General features: G+C 40.5%; 1 protein-coding gene across 3 annotated transcripts in view; it reads right to left on the bottom strand.

The window, feature by feature from the left end:
- Positions 1 to 10,450, bottom strand: part of LOC147879760 (uncharacterized) — a 45,231-nt gene extending 34,781 nt beyond the window's left edge. For all 3 annotated transcript variants that reach the window (XM_087372140.1, XM_087372141.1, XM_087372142.1), the window contains exons 1-4: positions 10,083 to 10,450; positions 9,357 to 9,745; positions 509 to 569; positions 310 to 396 (exon numbers count right to left, since the gene is read on the bottom strand). In XM_087372140.1, coding sequence (XP_087228266.1) covers positions 310 to 396; positions 509 to 569; positions 9,357 to 9,745; positions 10,083 to 10,364 — 819 coding nt within the window. In that variant the 5' untranslated portion in view covers positions 10,365 to 10,450. The remainder of the gene's footprint in view (positions 1 to 309; positions 397 to 508; positions 570 to 9,356; positions 9,746 to 10,082) is intronic.
- Between the last annotated feature and the right edge of the window lie 5,016 nt (positions 10,451 to 15,466).

Genomic DNA, 15,466 nt, shown 5'->3' with positions numbered 1-15,466 from the left:
TAAAACTGCTGGTATGGATGGAGAGAATGCATCAAGAAAATGTATCTATGTTCATATAGTCCTTAGCAAATGGTTTCTACTTCCATCCGCAAGCACGTGCACACCCATTCGTCTATGAATGTAAGGACAAAAATGTATGCATGCATGCATGACAATGAACGATAAGAACCAACGTGATCTGAATTGAACTATGGAGTGTACAGAATGTCTCAAATTCATGTAATTTAAGCAGAAGCAGCCAGTTTGAGCTTGATAATAAAGCTTTGACAAATGCATAGACAAAATGCTTGATATTGCTAGCCTACATACAGGCGTTCCGCCAATAGCTCCATGCCCTTGTTTCGGTGTGCCTAACCTCCTACTAGATGGCTCTCCAGGAGATTCATGCAAAGATAACTGCATAATCAAACATGAATAACGCATAAGAGATTTCAATTGCAACTAACCCAAGCGACACACAACAGCAAATACAACTGCAAGTTATAATAATAAGGTGCTACGCATGCACCTCCGAATTAATAGAATTGATTGGAGTTGAAATAGTAGCAGGGGAACAAATGGTTTCTTTCCTGCATCAAACAAACTCCTCATTAATCAATAAATCTAAAGTGATAATTTGATAGTGCTCAAATCACCAGAAGTGTTAAATCATTCGATGTGAATCATCCATATATGCAGTCTTTTATCCTTATGTTTGATGATTTGATGTTTATCATGCTGTGCATTGTTGTACCTCGTTACTTTTATTGATTTTGACAAGCTAAATCATTTCAATAGTCTTTAAACAAAAGATAGAAGAAAGCAAGTGAAGTATATGTTGCTTGAACCTTGAAAACTTTTAAAGATAACTCACTGAAATGCAAGACAAAAGCATGAAAAGGACTGGGTGCCAATCTGCAAACTTTTAAGTCAATGATTTGGAGAATGAGAGACTCCCCACACATAAGCCCCATATGAGGAGAGAATGGGACCTTGACACTTGGAGAAAGATAGGGCAATTGATGAGGGAGAAAGAGACTGCCACATGGACAGCCCATTGGCTGCCATATGGGCAGAATTACTTTATGATCCACCAAGTGTAAGGGCCGTCATCAACCCATTGTAGCTCCTATCCAATCATACGAATTTAAATTTTTTTTAATTCTATTCTACAAAAAAAATATAAATACATTTGTAAGACTAGAATATAAATTTAGATTTCTTGTTCACAGAAAATAAAAGAGAAAACGAAAGAGAAGAAAAAAGAGGTAACAAAAAACAAAAGGAAGACATACTTAGCAAGCAAAGCAACACTTATGTAGTCATCAGTGCCCAAGCATAAGCAGCTATATTGGGTTTTTAAACAAGGATAAAATCTCTCTCTATCTCTCTCTCTCTCTCTTTCTCTCTCTCTCATGTAGGAATGAAAAAAAAAATTACGGAATAAATGAATTATTTAAAACATTAAAAACTAAAAGAATCTCTTACATTTATGTACCACTTAGGCAGTCGACAGAGCGAGCGAGAAAAAGCGAGCAAGCCCAAAAAAGCAAGCGAGAATTCGTTGAAGCGGTAGGAAAATCAAGCAACCAAGAAAGAATCTAAGTGTCTCATAAAATAATTGCTTGAAGTAGAAAGTATTCAAAAGGGGGGTTATGTGTCACATTTCTTGAAATTGAGTAGTCCAAAGTTAGATACTATAATAACATGACACCATTTGGGTTTGGCAATTACCCGAGGGGTCATTCATAACATGTAACATAGCACTTTAGTGCAATTAGGAGCATTCTTTTAATGGGGGCACTTGCATGAGATGGCAACTTATCTTAATTTATATATGTAGATTTATGAAGGGGTGTCACAATTTTAAGTAAACACCTCTAGGGGTTTAACCAATTACATGAGAAAATATAAAAATGCAAGAATATGAGTAATTTTTAGCACATGCTTTATGGCTGTATGAAGTGACTGCCCGAGCGCAATTAAAAGATAGAGGATATTAAAATTTGGCTATTTTTTGGCCAAAATAGATAGTGTCTTCTCGCTCCCTATTATGGGAAACCTTGCTTTAAATTTAGTGCAAATCGGCCAAAAATTCACAAAATTCATATTCTAATGCACACAATGTTTCAAATGGTGCAAAAAGGCATGATATTCATCTAAGTCATGCCTTGTCATTTGATTTGATATGTAACATTATGCCACTTGAATTTGACAATCAAAAGATATAGGGATGTCAAAAACTTGTCTTTTGGGCCAAAACAAGCAAATTTTGACAACTTGCAAAGACACAGGGATGTGAAAAGATCATCTGTTGGGCCAAAACAGGTAGCGCGTTCCCTGTTTTGGCCCAACAGATGACATTTTCACATCCCTGTATCTTTTGATTTACACGTCCAAATGGTCATGTTACATATCAAATCAAATAGCAAGGCATGATTTAGATGATAATCACGCATTTTTGCACCATCTAGTAAAATTTCATGCACCAAAGTATGAATTTGTTTTTGCTTTAACAAAGAAACATGGGTTTTGTTTCAAGAGTGAATAAAGTTAAAAAAGCTAGCATTTACATATGCATGGAATGTAGACTAATCCATTCAAGGAGTCCTTGGAAATGCCCCACTTGTGTGGAAGGTTGCATTGATGATCTCAATTACTATGGTGGAAAGAGAGAACTTGATTGTAGTAGGGTTTGTCTTTGATACTAATGATGACTGGGCAATTAAACATACCAACTCTCTATCTAATAAGGTGCTCCATTTACTCTTTCGGTAGAGCCTTTCCGTTCAAACACATTGGAAGGATAATACACCAGCTCAACTTCAAACACATGTGAAAATAGCACACAATGCATGTTGGGGTCAGAACGCCCCCCTCCTGAAGAGACTATTTGGCCCACTGCGACTTCGATGAGTGGAAGAGCAAGGATGCTCAATACCATTGTATGTTATAGGCTCCCCCCCTCCCCAGCCCAAGAAAACCAACTGGCAAGGGTAGGGGCAGTCGCTGAGCAGCTAGGTGCTGGAAAGGTCACCTCCCCATCTGTAAGCCCCCAAATGAGGAGAGGGTGGGGGAGGGAGACCTAGGGCAGGATGTGCCCAAAGAGAGATAACCTGGATGTGTGGATCTGGGACAGATCTGGAGCATTCATGGTTGCTGGGGTATCCCAAGGATGAAAGGCTGCATCAGGAGCAGCTCATGTGCAGGAAGATGGCGAGGACACAGTGTCTTGGATCAGGCCTAGCATGAGGCACTCAGTGGACCACACCATTGGTGGGACTCTGGATCTGTCTCTTTTGTATTGTGTCCATAGTTGTGGACAGAAATATATATTTTGGTGGTTTCTCTATCTGGTTGGTTCATTGTCTATTGATGAGTTTGCACACCTATTGTATGCACACAAGTAAAGAACTCTGTGATTCCACACCCACACCGCACACTGTGTGAGCTCCTAGGCATTACTATAAGTCTTCCGCTGCGTGTACCCTCTGTTGGGTATTTTCTAACACTAGGTGCACCAAGAGGGCCCGAGAGGGCCAGCCAACTGGGGGTTTAGGGGCTATAAAAGGCCCCCAACCAGGGCATCTACTAGGCGCCATGAGGGCAGCCTAGTGGCAGCAGGTAGGCACCACAACAGGGCAAAAACAGGCCCATACCTTCCCCATATGCTCCTCCATAGTACCATGGACTGGGCAGCATCCATCTCTCTCTCTCTCTCTCTCTCTCTCTGTGCCTCTCTTAGGCGGGCAAACCCACAAACATGGCCCTCACTCTCCCTCACATGAGCAGGCAGACCCACAACCAAGGCCCTCACTCAGGGAACTAGGAGATGACACATCTAACACCATCAACAGTAACAGCATATCCTAAAGAATTATCAATGAAAGAAAAAAACTTTTTACTAGTACAACAACAACAGCTACTAAGAATGGCTAGCTTCCAAATTTCAATGCATTGTAAGGTTCCTACCAATTGTTTATTTAAAGCTCTCTCTTCCAAGTTTCTTTAGCTCTTGTCAATAGTTCTCGTATGCCAATCCCTGACTTTGGTAAGAATGGAAAACTGTTTGGGTGCAAAAACATGCACAGGCAACCTCTATTATAATCAGCAAGCTTGTCGATTCAGTGACAATCCAAATTACGAAGATTACAAAGAACAGGATGAAGGCAGAGTTTCCCATTGAATGTATTGTCACAAGGGAAAACAACCGGCATGGTAGATGGACTCCTACATAATCAAAAGTCTACCAGGATTGCATGAAGGGAGCAACACTAGTAGCCATTCCTGAAGGAAGCCACATGCAGGGCCACATCTCTGCTACAGTTGACGCACTCCCATATATGCAGACAGATGTATACAAAGTCATATGCAGACTTTACAGAATAAATGGGTGTATTGCACAAGGGAAAACAACCAGCATGGTGGATGGACTCCTACATAATATAGACAGCTCAAAAGTCTGCCAAGAGTGCATGAAGGAAGCAACACTAGGAGCCATTCCTGAAGGAAGCCACATGCAGGGCCACATTGTTAGATAAAGAGAGAATGAGAGAGCAGAGAGTTGAACGTAAGTTTGCAATAGATGAAGTGAGGAATACAAGAAGAGGGAAAGGTTTTGTCTAAGTGACGAAACCTTATCCTTCACTAACCGTAGTTAGTGAACTAACTGTGGTTAGGGGGGAAAAACCTCTAAAGAGGGAAAAGTGCCCCTAACCTACTTATTACATTACATTGGTCACTCCTAGAATATAATAATAATTCTAACACCCCCATGCAGTGCCAATGTCATGTACAAGGAAATGATCAATCACCAAAAGGAGATAAGTTCAGGGCACTGTGAAATGCCTCAAACTTTTCACGTGGAAGTGCTTTGGTGACGATGTCTGCAACATTGTCATGTGTTGACACATGGTCATACTGATCTCTCCTGCATGCAACTTCTCTCTGACATAGTGATAGTGAACCTCAAGGTGCTTCGTGCGAGCATGAAACACAGGATTCTTTGCCACTGCTATAGCACTTTGACTATCAGTGAGAATCGGAGAAGCACCCTCCAATGAAAGATGAAGATCAGCAAACAAACGACGCAGCCAAACACATTCAACTATCGCTGTGAAAGCTGCCCTGTACTCAGCTTCACATGAGGAGGTCGCCACTATAGATTGTTTCTTGCTCAACCAAGAAATGCAAACATGTCCTAGAAAGAAACAAAACCCTGGCATCATTTCTTGCTACAAACATACTCTCTAGTATCTCCCAAGCTGCCATAGATGTCTTGCATGACCGAATATGAGGTATAATGAACCTCTTGACAGAAAGAGAAATTACTGAAAGAGCTTGTGCATCTCTAGAGTCCCATCTTTTCTGCTCTGCTGTGGGAGCTCCTGGAGCGGCTGCTCCAACCACCTGTGCTGCATTTGTACCTCTACCCCTGCCTCTAGCTATAGGAGTAACAGGTGTAGTCATTGTACCTGGTCTTGCTTCATCTCCATTGACATAATCCCAAAGATGTCTGCCAACCAAGATATTGCACACCATGAAACTCCACAAGGAGTAGTTGGTGCCATCCAACTTATCCTCCTATGTGAGAACCCCGAACACCTCATTTGAGTTGTTCTGAGCCATTTTCACCAGATAATCTCAAAAAATACAGCAGACTGACCCTTCCTGGGATATAAAATGCACAAGTAAAATCTACAAAGAAAAATCTGCCCACAATGACAAATATTGTCACAGCCTATCAAAGGCTCTGAATGCACTTCAATTATCCTGCAAATGCTCTCCAATGTCACTCAAAAATACCTGCAACAGTCCCAAAATGCTTGTACACTGCCAAATTGCATCAGAATGCCAAAAGCCCCAATTTCTTCAGGGAAATTGCATCCAAAAGAGGGCAGATTGCCTGAAAGCCCCAAAAATGCAAGAAATTGCTGTGTAAAGCAAAAAACAAAACCCAAATTTTTGCAGGAAATTGCAACTAGAAAAGGGGCATATTGACTGAAAGCCCCAATTTGCAATTTATCTGCAAAAGGAGTACATTCTACTGCCAATGAAAATTCCCAAGTCCTCAAATGTGACTCAAACTAAGTCCAGAACAGCCTGCAAAGCTCCAAAATTGCTCTTCTTCTGCCAAATTGCAATCTACTTGCAAAAGCCCCAATTTCTTACTAGAAATTGCAACTAGAAGAGGGAAAATTCAACGGAAGCCCCCAAATTTCACCAAATGTGGTCACTGTTGACCACCCACCTGCTATAAGTCACAGCCAAACAATAGCTTCCTGCGCAATGCACCCGCAAGAACAAGTGACAAGAAAACAGCCGTACAGCTGTATGGTGCAGCTGACTGGAGCTGTACGGCTCTGTACGGCTGGAGCTGGCTCTGTACGGCTGGCTGGCACAGTACGGAGCAGGACTGTATGGACAGTCAGCGCAGATATTGTACGGATGGCAGGTAGTTCTGCACGTGTGGCTGTACGGCGAATGTACGGTGGTGCAATACGGAGTGCAGACAATACGGGCGAAAGTATGGCGCTCCAACAGATGTTGTACGGAATGCTAGCGGCGCTTTACGGAGTAGTGGCGCAGATGTACGGGCTGACGCAGGTACTGTACGAACAGCGGGAGCGGGAGCTGAAGCGTGGGCTGTACGGCTGTATGGAATCAGTCCATACAGATTGTATGGACGGGAGCTACAAGCAGGGTGCTAGGAGCAAGAAGAGCTTGCAAGCAAGGAGCAGGGAGCTAGGAGCAGGGTCTTGCTGCTCTGATACCAAATGTTAGATAAAGAGAGAATGAGAGAGCAGAGAGTTGAATTTAAGTTTGCAATAGATGAAGTGTGGAATACAAGAAGAGGGAAAGGTTTTGTCTAAGAGACAAAACCTTATCCTTCACTAACCGTAGTTAGTGAACTAACTGTGGTTAGGGGGGAAAACCTCTAAAGAGGGAAAAGTGCCCCTAACCTACTTATTACATTACATTGGTCACTGCTAGAATATAATGATAATTCTAACACACATCTCTGCTACAGTTGAGGCACTCCCATATATGCAGACAGATGTATACAAAGTCATATGCAGACTTTACAGAATAAATGGGTGTATCGCAATGCAAAAATACCTATGCTTTCGCAAATTCTTGGAATGGAAGGACAGGCTGGAAAAAGATGGGTCAGCGTTTGGTCCCAAGAGGAAAAAATGTACCTTCGTGGATTATAGCGAAGAGTTTAAGGCTGATTGATTTGTATGACCAAGAAAGGTAGTAACTGGTGGTGAGTTGGGACAACATCTTCTATCAGCCTAAAATCGTTGTACCAGAGATTCTAACTGCAACCCCAAGTGCACCCAGATTAATCCAAAAAAGAGAAAGAGAGGAGAACGTTACCAAGATGGAAGACTCTGAATCTGATTCCAAGGAGCCTGAGCCGCCTGAGAAGACCCTAGTGAAAAAGAGAGAATTATTGAGATGGTACTTCGATCAAGGAGCTCATTGATACAAGGCACCAGCAACTTTCTTTACACTATAAGTTTATTTAAACCTCTATAGCCTATAGGGAGTCATAGTAGCACCGGAATGCTCATACCAGGCCTGTGGAACTGACGTTCCCTGGCCATTCCCTAGACATTCCCTTCAAAACATGTGTTTTTGCTCAGCTTTAGCTAGGGAACATTCCTAGACAGGTATTCCCTGCTAAAGGTGGGGCAATATTCCTTACTGCAAGCTCTCAAAGCTAACTAATATTAAGCAAAAGAAAAGCCAGAATAGAGAGCATGCTACACTGAAATTTACTGAAGATATGCTTACTATGATGACGTATATGATGACTTGGCGTTCCCTAGACGAGCCCATTCCCTGATCCTGAAGGTATTCCCATTCCCAGGGGTTCAATGTCCCAAATATTCCGTTCCCTGGCAACTATGGGAGTCACATAGACCCATCTTTCTCTTTTACCAAGATGACAGAGAAGCCCATGGTGCACTATTGAGCTGAATTTGACATTTCCTTGCATACTCAGCTCTGCTACCTCTTGTGCTTCTACTGAACACACTCAATACAAAGCTTAAGGACATAGTTGTATAAGGAGAAAGTGTATACTATGATTTATTTCCCTAGAAGGTCGTAATTCTTCAAGCAAATCAACAGGAAAGACATCTTCAAACACAGCCAAAAGTTCACTTCCTTTTCAGTTTTCAACAGGAACCATCATAACAAAAGGGAAGATCTCTACCTCATCCTCTCGAATATCGATATAGCAGTCCAACTCCATAGGAGATACTACAAGAGAATTCGCTACATCATGGTTCCCTTAGAGTTGGTGGTTCACTCATAAGGATGAGTGATGGAGTTATCCATAAAGCCTCTCTGCAAAGAGCAGAAGGACCCAAACCACAGAGCAAAGACACCAAATTGGTGTCGGCGCAAGGAGTTTATGGTAGTTTCAACTCTTTAACAATGCAAATTTTAAATAAATATGCATGACACTATATTGACACTGACTTGTCATTTATCTTGTGATGCGTAGGTAGGACAAAAGTAGGCTCATCATTGACATTGACAGGGTTCTCCAACTGCTGCATTTACTTTTGGTGACCAGCACTCACAATTTCCTTACTAAATGCTCTGATTTCAATTTTACAACTCCAGCAGAAATTAGACACCATAGGGCATTTGTTCCCACACCACCCAAGCCTTGATGCCACTAATCAAATCATCAGTCTGCGTCCCTCCTCTTCCTTACATTGGAGAAGGTGCTGGGGACTTGATCCTGCCATTTAATAGTATGTTTTATATCTACTATTTGTATATGGGGATGAGCAGTGTTTTAGAGCTCCTTCGGTCGTTGTACATCACAGATGTTGGCAGACCAGGTCTTGCATAAACATTAACGATGGATCTCTCTCTCTCTCTCTCTCTGCTTTTTTACAATTAGTGCATTAGATCCTCCAACCCAAGTCTCAAAGGCAGGCCCTATGGCAGCTTCTCGTAAAATGCTTTAGGTCCATAGTTTCTGTCAGTTTCGGATAAGCTTCCATTTCGATTCAATTCTCTCTTCCCACAAACACACATGAAAGTAGTACTCATCAAACAAAAGACTTGTTGGTCTCAGGAAATTCACACTCACAGACGGTGTTGTTTCACACATAGGTGTTGTTTCACACATAGACTTCCAATTCAATTCAATTCTCCTCCCCCCCAAGCCCCAAAACACAGCCACAAATAAAAATAGTAATCACAGAAATGTGTTTAATGAGGCATGCGAAGAAACTTTTTCCTTTGGCTGCCCTGGAATCATGTCTATAGTTCTGGAATGTTGTATAATCCATATTATTACAACCACAATATGAATATGCGAGGCGAAACGTATCAAGGAGACTTACTTGCATTGGGTACAAAGCCTCTTAATCGGGCTTCTTTTAGCGTCAAATGATCTATTTGAATCGGGCAACATCTTTTGACATGAATGGCAAAATTCATGCCTGACACCAGGGGAACTTTCATCGAGATCAGGGTCGTCCATTTGATTCCCTTTGCCATCAGCTCGTAAACATGACTTGGACATGGACTCGCCATTGTTAGATTCAGGTGATAGCAGACTACAGTCTTCATCCGAGAATTGACTGGGTAGTCTGATCTGAGAAGCAATCACGTCACAATCCACGCCTAGCTGACTCTTTGTCACATTTGGTTCCAAGAAGGTTGATGGGAACTCCGAGGACAAACGAGATGATGCATTAGCGTCATCGATCACAAGCACCTGGCTTCCTGTCTGACCACAAATGCCAGACTTGTCATTCAAAGACGTCAAGAAAAAAGGCAACTTTAGGTGACCAAAAATGCCAGACTTGTCATTCAAAGACGTCAAGAAAAAAGGCACCTTTAGGTGGACAACTAGTTTTACCTCATAAGAACACCATAAACAACTTCAAGTGGGCAAATTCAGGCGGACAACTAGTCTTACCTCATAAGAACACCATAAACAACTTCAAGTGAACAAAATTCAGGTGGACAACTACTCCTACCTCATAAGAACACCATAAACAAGTAACAAGAGTGCAATCCCATGTAAAAAACAAATGGTGTCATGAGCTCGTCGGAAAACCAACCTGCTGCAGCGACTGTCTGCGAGCTTTCTCGTGCTCAAGTTTCTCCAGGTGAAGCCTGAGCTTGGCGTTGCCATCAGGCATCTTCATCGTGAGTACGAGGGTCTGATACTTAGAGAGCTCATCGTCAAGGTCATAATCGGTCAAGGCGGAGAAATTCTCGACAAAGGAGGAATCGAGGGAGGTAGAATTGCGGTGGTGCGGGACGATTTCCAAATCGGGGGGCTCCTCATCGATGCGGATGGTGTCGAGGCCAAGGAGGGGGAGAGGCTTGAGGCGTTTCATGATGGGAGAAGACTTGGATTCTCAGAAGGAAGGAGCAAGTCAAGGGCTCAAAAGCTTAAACGTGCAAGAAACAAAAGCCACACTCAGGTAGCCTTGGGGTCTCCTTGCCTCCCTCGAAAATCGTGCTCGATCACCCCGCCTGCCCATGGAGGAGGAAATAGAATTAGAGGACAACCATAGAATTACCGTCTGCCCATGGAGGAGGAAATAGAATTAGAGGACAACCAAAGAATTAGAGGATGGTCGTCTCCGGCCTGCCCATGGAGGACGACAGAGAATTAGAGGACAACCATAGAATTAGAGCCACCCACCTGTCCATGGAGGAGGAAATAGAATTAGGGGACAACCATAGAATTAAAGAATGGTTGTCAACTGCCTGCCCATGGAGGAGGACATAGAATTAGAGGACAACCATAGAATTAGAGCCACCCGCCTGCCCATGGAGGAGGAAATAAAATTAGAGGATGGTCATTGTCGAGTGAAAAAAAAATTGCCTTGTAAGAGTAAGAAGTACCCTCTTCCCCTTCTCGGCCATCTTTAGCCCTTCACCAAATCTGCCTCATTGAGTCATCACAAAGAATGGTTGAGCGTTTCACACAAATAGACCATTGGAAAAATCTCAAGAGTAATTTATTAATCCATATGTCCCGAGCTAGTAGAGAAGTATCCCCTCCAAGACGGTGATTACCTGGCTATTTAAGGCTATCTTTGAGGCTAGGCTACCACCAACGTGTGATCCGTGTAGCACTTGAAGGAGATGGAATAGGGCGATCATGTATCGATTGGAGGAGTTGGCGGGCGGCCTTCATGGACCGGAGCGCCATGTGGTGTGAACCCAGGCCCTATGGTGGCTACTCTTCAGCTCAAGATCCTACCACACAAAACAGTCACAATTCGAAGCAGTTGGTGTTGGTGCCCATCATTTAGACGGGCGGCTAATCCCATAAAAATAAAGTGTGCATTTGGGCTCCAAACATCGACATGGGTATTTACAATTTTAGGCATGGAACCAGTCTGCAACCAATTTTCATGTGGCCAACCTTAACTTGGACACTCGTTCGCTATTTTTTTAAAAGACTTGTGCTTCAACCCTAATGTGTAAACACTCAGACTACATTCGTCCATGCCTGCCCATGGTACATTAAATGCACCTAGGTTGTGGGTTGGACACGGCCAGGCAATCTTGCATGTTTATGATCCATGGGCATGTTCATAGTGGGGTAGTCAATAAACACCCTTTAAGCACATTCCCCCTAAAGGGAAATATGTCACCAAAAAGTAGTTAGTATGTCCTTTCTTTTTGCCACTTAATTTATGAGTAGGAAATGTGTTGTTAAAGCACGTGTTGCTATTTTGGCTTCTAGCAAGGCACTATCTAAGTGTTTTATTGAGACTTTGTTAAAAGTGGGAATTATGTAGCAACACTCTTAATGAAAAGTTAGAGCGTTTCTTGAGAGATTCCATTCTTTAAAAGACTATAAGAGAGTAAGAAATAACGATTCACAACAACCAAATCACTTGGAAAACCACACAGCTATATGGACAAGAAGGGCTCGAAAGTAGGGCATAGACTCTGTAGGTATTGACAAACAACTTATCCAATTGCCTATTTATAATAACGAGGAACATCAAATTGAGAGATAGTTAGCATTGTTAAGAAATTCCTTTTAAGATTGTCTTTTTATTTTCCTATAAAGATACTTGAAGATAACTTTTTAAATTCATATTGTTTCCTATCACTTCCCATATCATACATATTCTAAGGCACAATAATCTATGTGTTTGTGTGTGTATCAAAGAACAAAAAGCCACGAGAGCTTTAATATCTCCCATGCTTTGCAAAATCACAAATTGAATTCAATAAGAATGGAAAGTGGGTGGTTGAGGGGATGTAAGGCATCTAGTATTATCTCTCTTCAAGTAGTACTTTCCTTTTGTTAGGTAGCCCTAGCACATAATTTGCTAGTTTTGGTGAATTTATGCATTGCCATCTTTACACTCTTTTGTCTCTTTGCATATTGATATCTCTCAAGCGCCATGGCCTCAACCTTGTCTCTTATATGGCATGTGCATACCACCTTTCCCTCTAAACCTACATTTAATGTACAAAAGCATCCGTCCCTCTCTCATTGCAAGACTCCTTGTACTTATGGTACATGGCAAAACAAATTCAAACATTGCAATGATAAAAGTGCTCAATTTAGAAGAGAAAAGAAGTGCTATCAATTCATGCACACCCACCACCAGTAACAATTGGAATATTAGATTTCAACAAAGAGAGCATCATATGAAATATGTTGATGTGAAAGAGTGATATTGCCTCCAATAGCATAAGTGTTTACCGTTAATAGCATAGAAAAGTAGCAATATTCCCAAAATCCCTATAAAAAATTTCCAATTTTTATTGTAATACATAAAATATTGAGGTGGACCATGCACCAACAATAAATCAAAAGAAATGCATTCAAGAGAAGTAAGAATGTTGAATGCAGTACAGTTTAATTTTTAAGCCAAAGAGAGAGACATAACCTACCATCATCCTTACAATAGCTAGAAACCATGATGACTCAAACACTTTAGCTATAGTGCTTCAATAATATTAACATATAAAGCTAATCAAATCAAATAGTGGATTTCTACATCCATGAAATCATCCAGTATACCTTCATGTATGAACTCTCTCTCTCTCTCTCTCTCTCTCTCTCTCTCACGCACACACACACATGCACACACACACACACACACACCATATGTATGTATGTATGTGTGCATGCATGCATGGATGCATGTAAGGGTTTGGTAAGCCATTAAAAATTTGACCCATTCTTCTTCATGCACAAACACAAGTAATGTCTAACCATGGATCATATATACGATGATCCTAATTGTACAATCCAAAAGCCATAAAGTATAACACACCATTAATACCCCTTCTATCGATTTCTTGAGTATTGTAAGGTCTTTAGTTATCCATTAAGACATATTGACATGTATGGTCTTTTGTTAATTACATTTTCACACTTTTGTAGCATTGTAGCTTGTCATATAAAGTATGATATTTTTTGTTATATTCAAATTTCTTAAAATTTATTGGCAATATTATACTAAGAATTGCTTTGGCTATCAAAGAAGTATAGATATTTAAGTGTTTTTTGCATCCTTGGCATAAATGAAGTTATATATTTGTAAAATAACAACATTAATTTATGTAATAGCATGTACTTTACTCCCCCTTTATCTATCTTTTAAAGTGCCCCATATTAGTTAATGGATAAAAGGGATTTCCAAGAATCCGGGGACCTACCTTTGTGCTACATGGATAAGTCAATGACAATATTGAGCAACTCATAAGTCTTGAGTATTGCAATATGATTAGATTAATTTTTAGAGTGATAAATCCAAGAAGCTCACGAGGCACATATTGTAAATCAAAGGCTAAGAATAGTACTACACTTGAAACGGAATCATTATGCAATTCTTGTTTCAGCTTTTTTCTTTAAGAACTAAGAACTTGTATCATTTTTGCAAAAACCCAAAATTTCCCGTATCTTAGCATTCAAAGACCACTAAATTTCACACTTATGAACTTTTGGATCAATGGATAAACTTTAGATGGTCCCATGTACTTGAGATCCTTTTTTCCTATTCATATACTTCACACTCCAAAATGAAAGCACACCAACCCATGCATGTATATGAAAAGCTATGGCTATCTATGAGCATGAAAGAGGGAACATTTAATGTAATCATATATAGTCTACATATATTTTCTCAAGGAATTTTAGTTTTGCTATTTCATACAATGCAGTGTATTTTTTCAGTGTTTATTTAGCAAATCTTTTTTCTTTCTTTGGAATTCGACCATTTATAATACATATACACATTGATTCATGGTTGCTTCTTATCTTTGTAGTTAGGACATTGAATTTTTATAGCTTTGACCCACTTGATACACAAATTCTATTTTAATCTTTTGGAATGCCTATTGACGGTGACTTTATATGGAGACATTTTTTTTCATACATTTTCATAAACATTTGATTAAAAAATGTCTTTGAAGCCATTTTCTCCAATAAAGTCACTAGTATAGATTCTTAATACCTTCCAGATTGGAGACGACCCATGCACATGTAAATGTGTAAACCCAATCACTATAACTTAGACATTAAGTAATACTATTTTCATTTCATCCAAAAAAAACAGTAATGCATATGCAAATATGACTAATTTATTCATCTCAATAATGTTTGAAAATGGTATATTTCACATGCTTCATTTATAAATATAAATTCCACATATTGCAAGATGAATAACATCTCTATACAAGTTTTCTATATGTTATCATAATGTTTCATTATCTAATTATTTTAAAAAGAGATTGCTTTAAAAACATGTTGGTCTCACATACTGGAAGACGGACAATATCTCTAATACTTTGAACATGCTATCATAGAGTTTCTAGAGAAGAGAGAGTTGATTATATTACTTCAAGTACGGTTTTTACAAGGTAACACTATGCCCATTAACATCCAATATAGGGGAGATTAACCAATAGCAACATAATGGATGACAACAGGTGAGGCAACATCATAATAGAGCACTAAGTATCATGACAACTCGTAAGATATCAAGAGTCCTGTCATTATTGCTCCTTCTTGTAATGGAGCTAGGGGTGATACACCACACTGATGAGAATACCTAGCTTGGCATCTTGTGCAACAATTGGAAGGGTTGGATGTGTGACTTTGGCGCCCGGGCAAATAGCTTCTATTCTAATAATTGGTTGAGGTGTTGATATGCCTTCGCTCCTATCTTTAGCTGTGCTTTCTTTCTGAGTAGCCGCTTCTTTCTGCACCTACCTGTGATGACCTTGTCTCTTATACTTGATTGGTGTTTTCTTGGCTCTGGCTGTCCAGAGTCCACCCCGCCTAGCTTGAAGATTCCTCCCACGCTCTGTCTCCTTGGGCTAGCATGGGTTCGTTCTTGGTTCTTCTTGGTTTGCTCATCATCAGACCGCTTTTCAGCTCTTGTTTTGTCGAGAATAACTTAGATAGTAGATTCAAAGTTTGGGCTATCATATTGTCCTGGGTGTTGTCCATTGC

Source organism: Dipteris shenzhenensis, chromosome 33 (assembly GCF_047967505.1).
Source record: "Dipteris shenzhenensis isolate YYH24624 ecotype China chromosome 33, Dip_SZ_1.0, whole genome shotgun sequence".
In the NCBI taxonomy this organism is placed as follows: Eukaryota; Viridiplantae; Streptophyta; class Polypodiopsida; order Gleicheniales; family Dipteridaceae; genus Dipteris; species Dipteris shenzhenensis.
The sequence above is the reverse complement of the archived record's forward strand: the minus strand, read 5'-3'. Positions and strand labels throughout refer to the sequence as shown.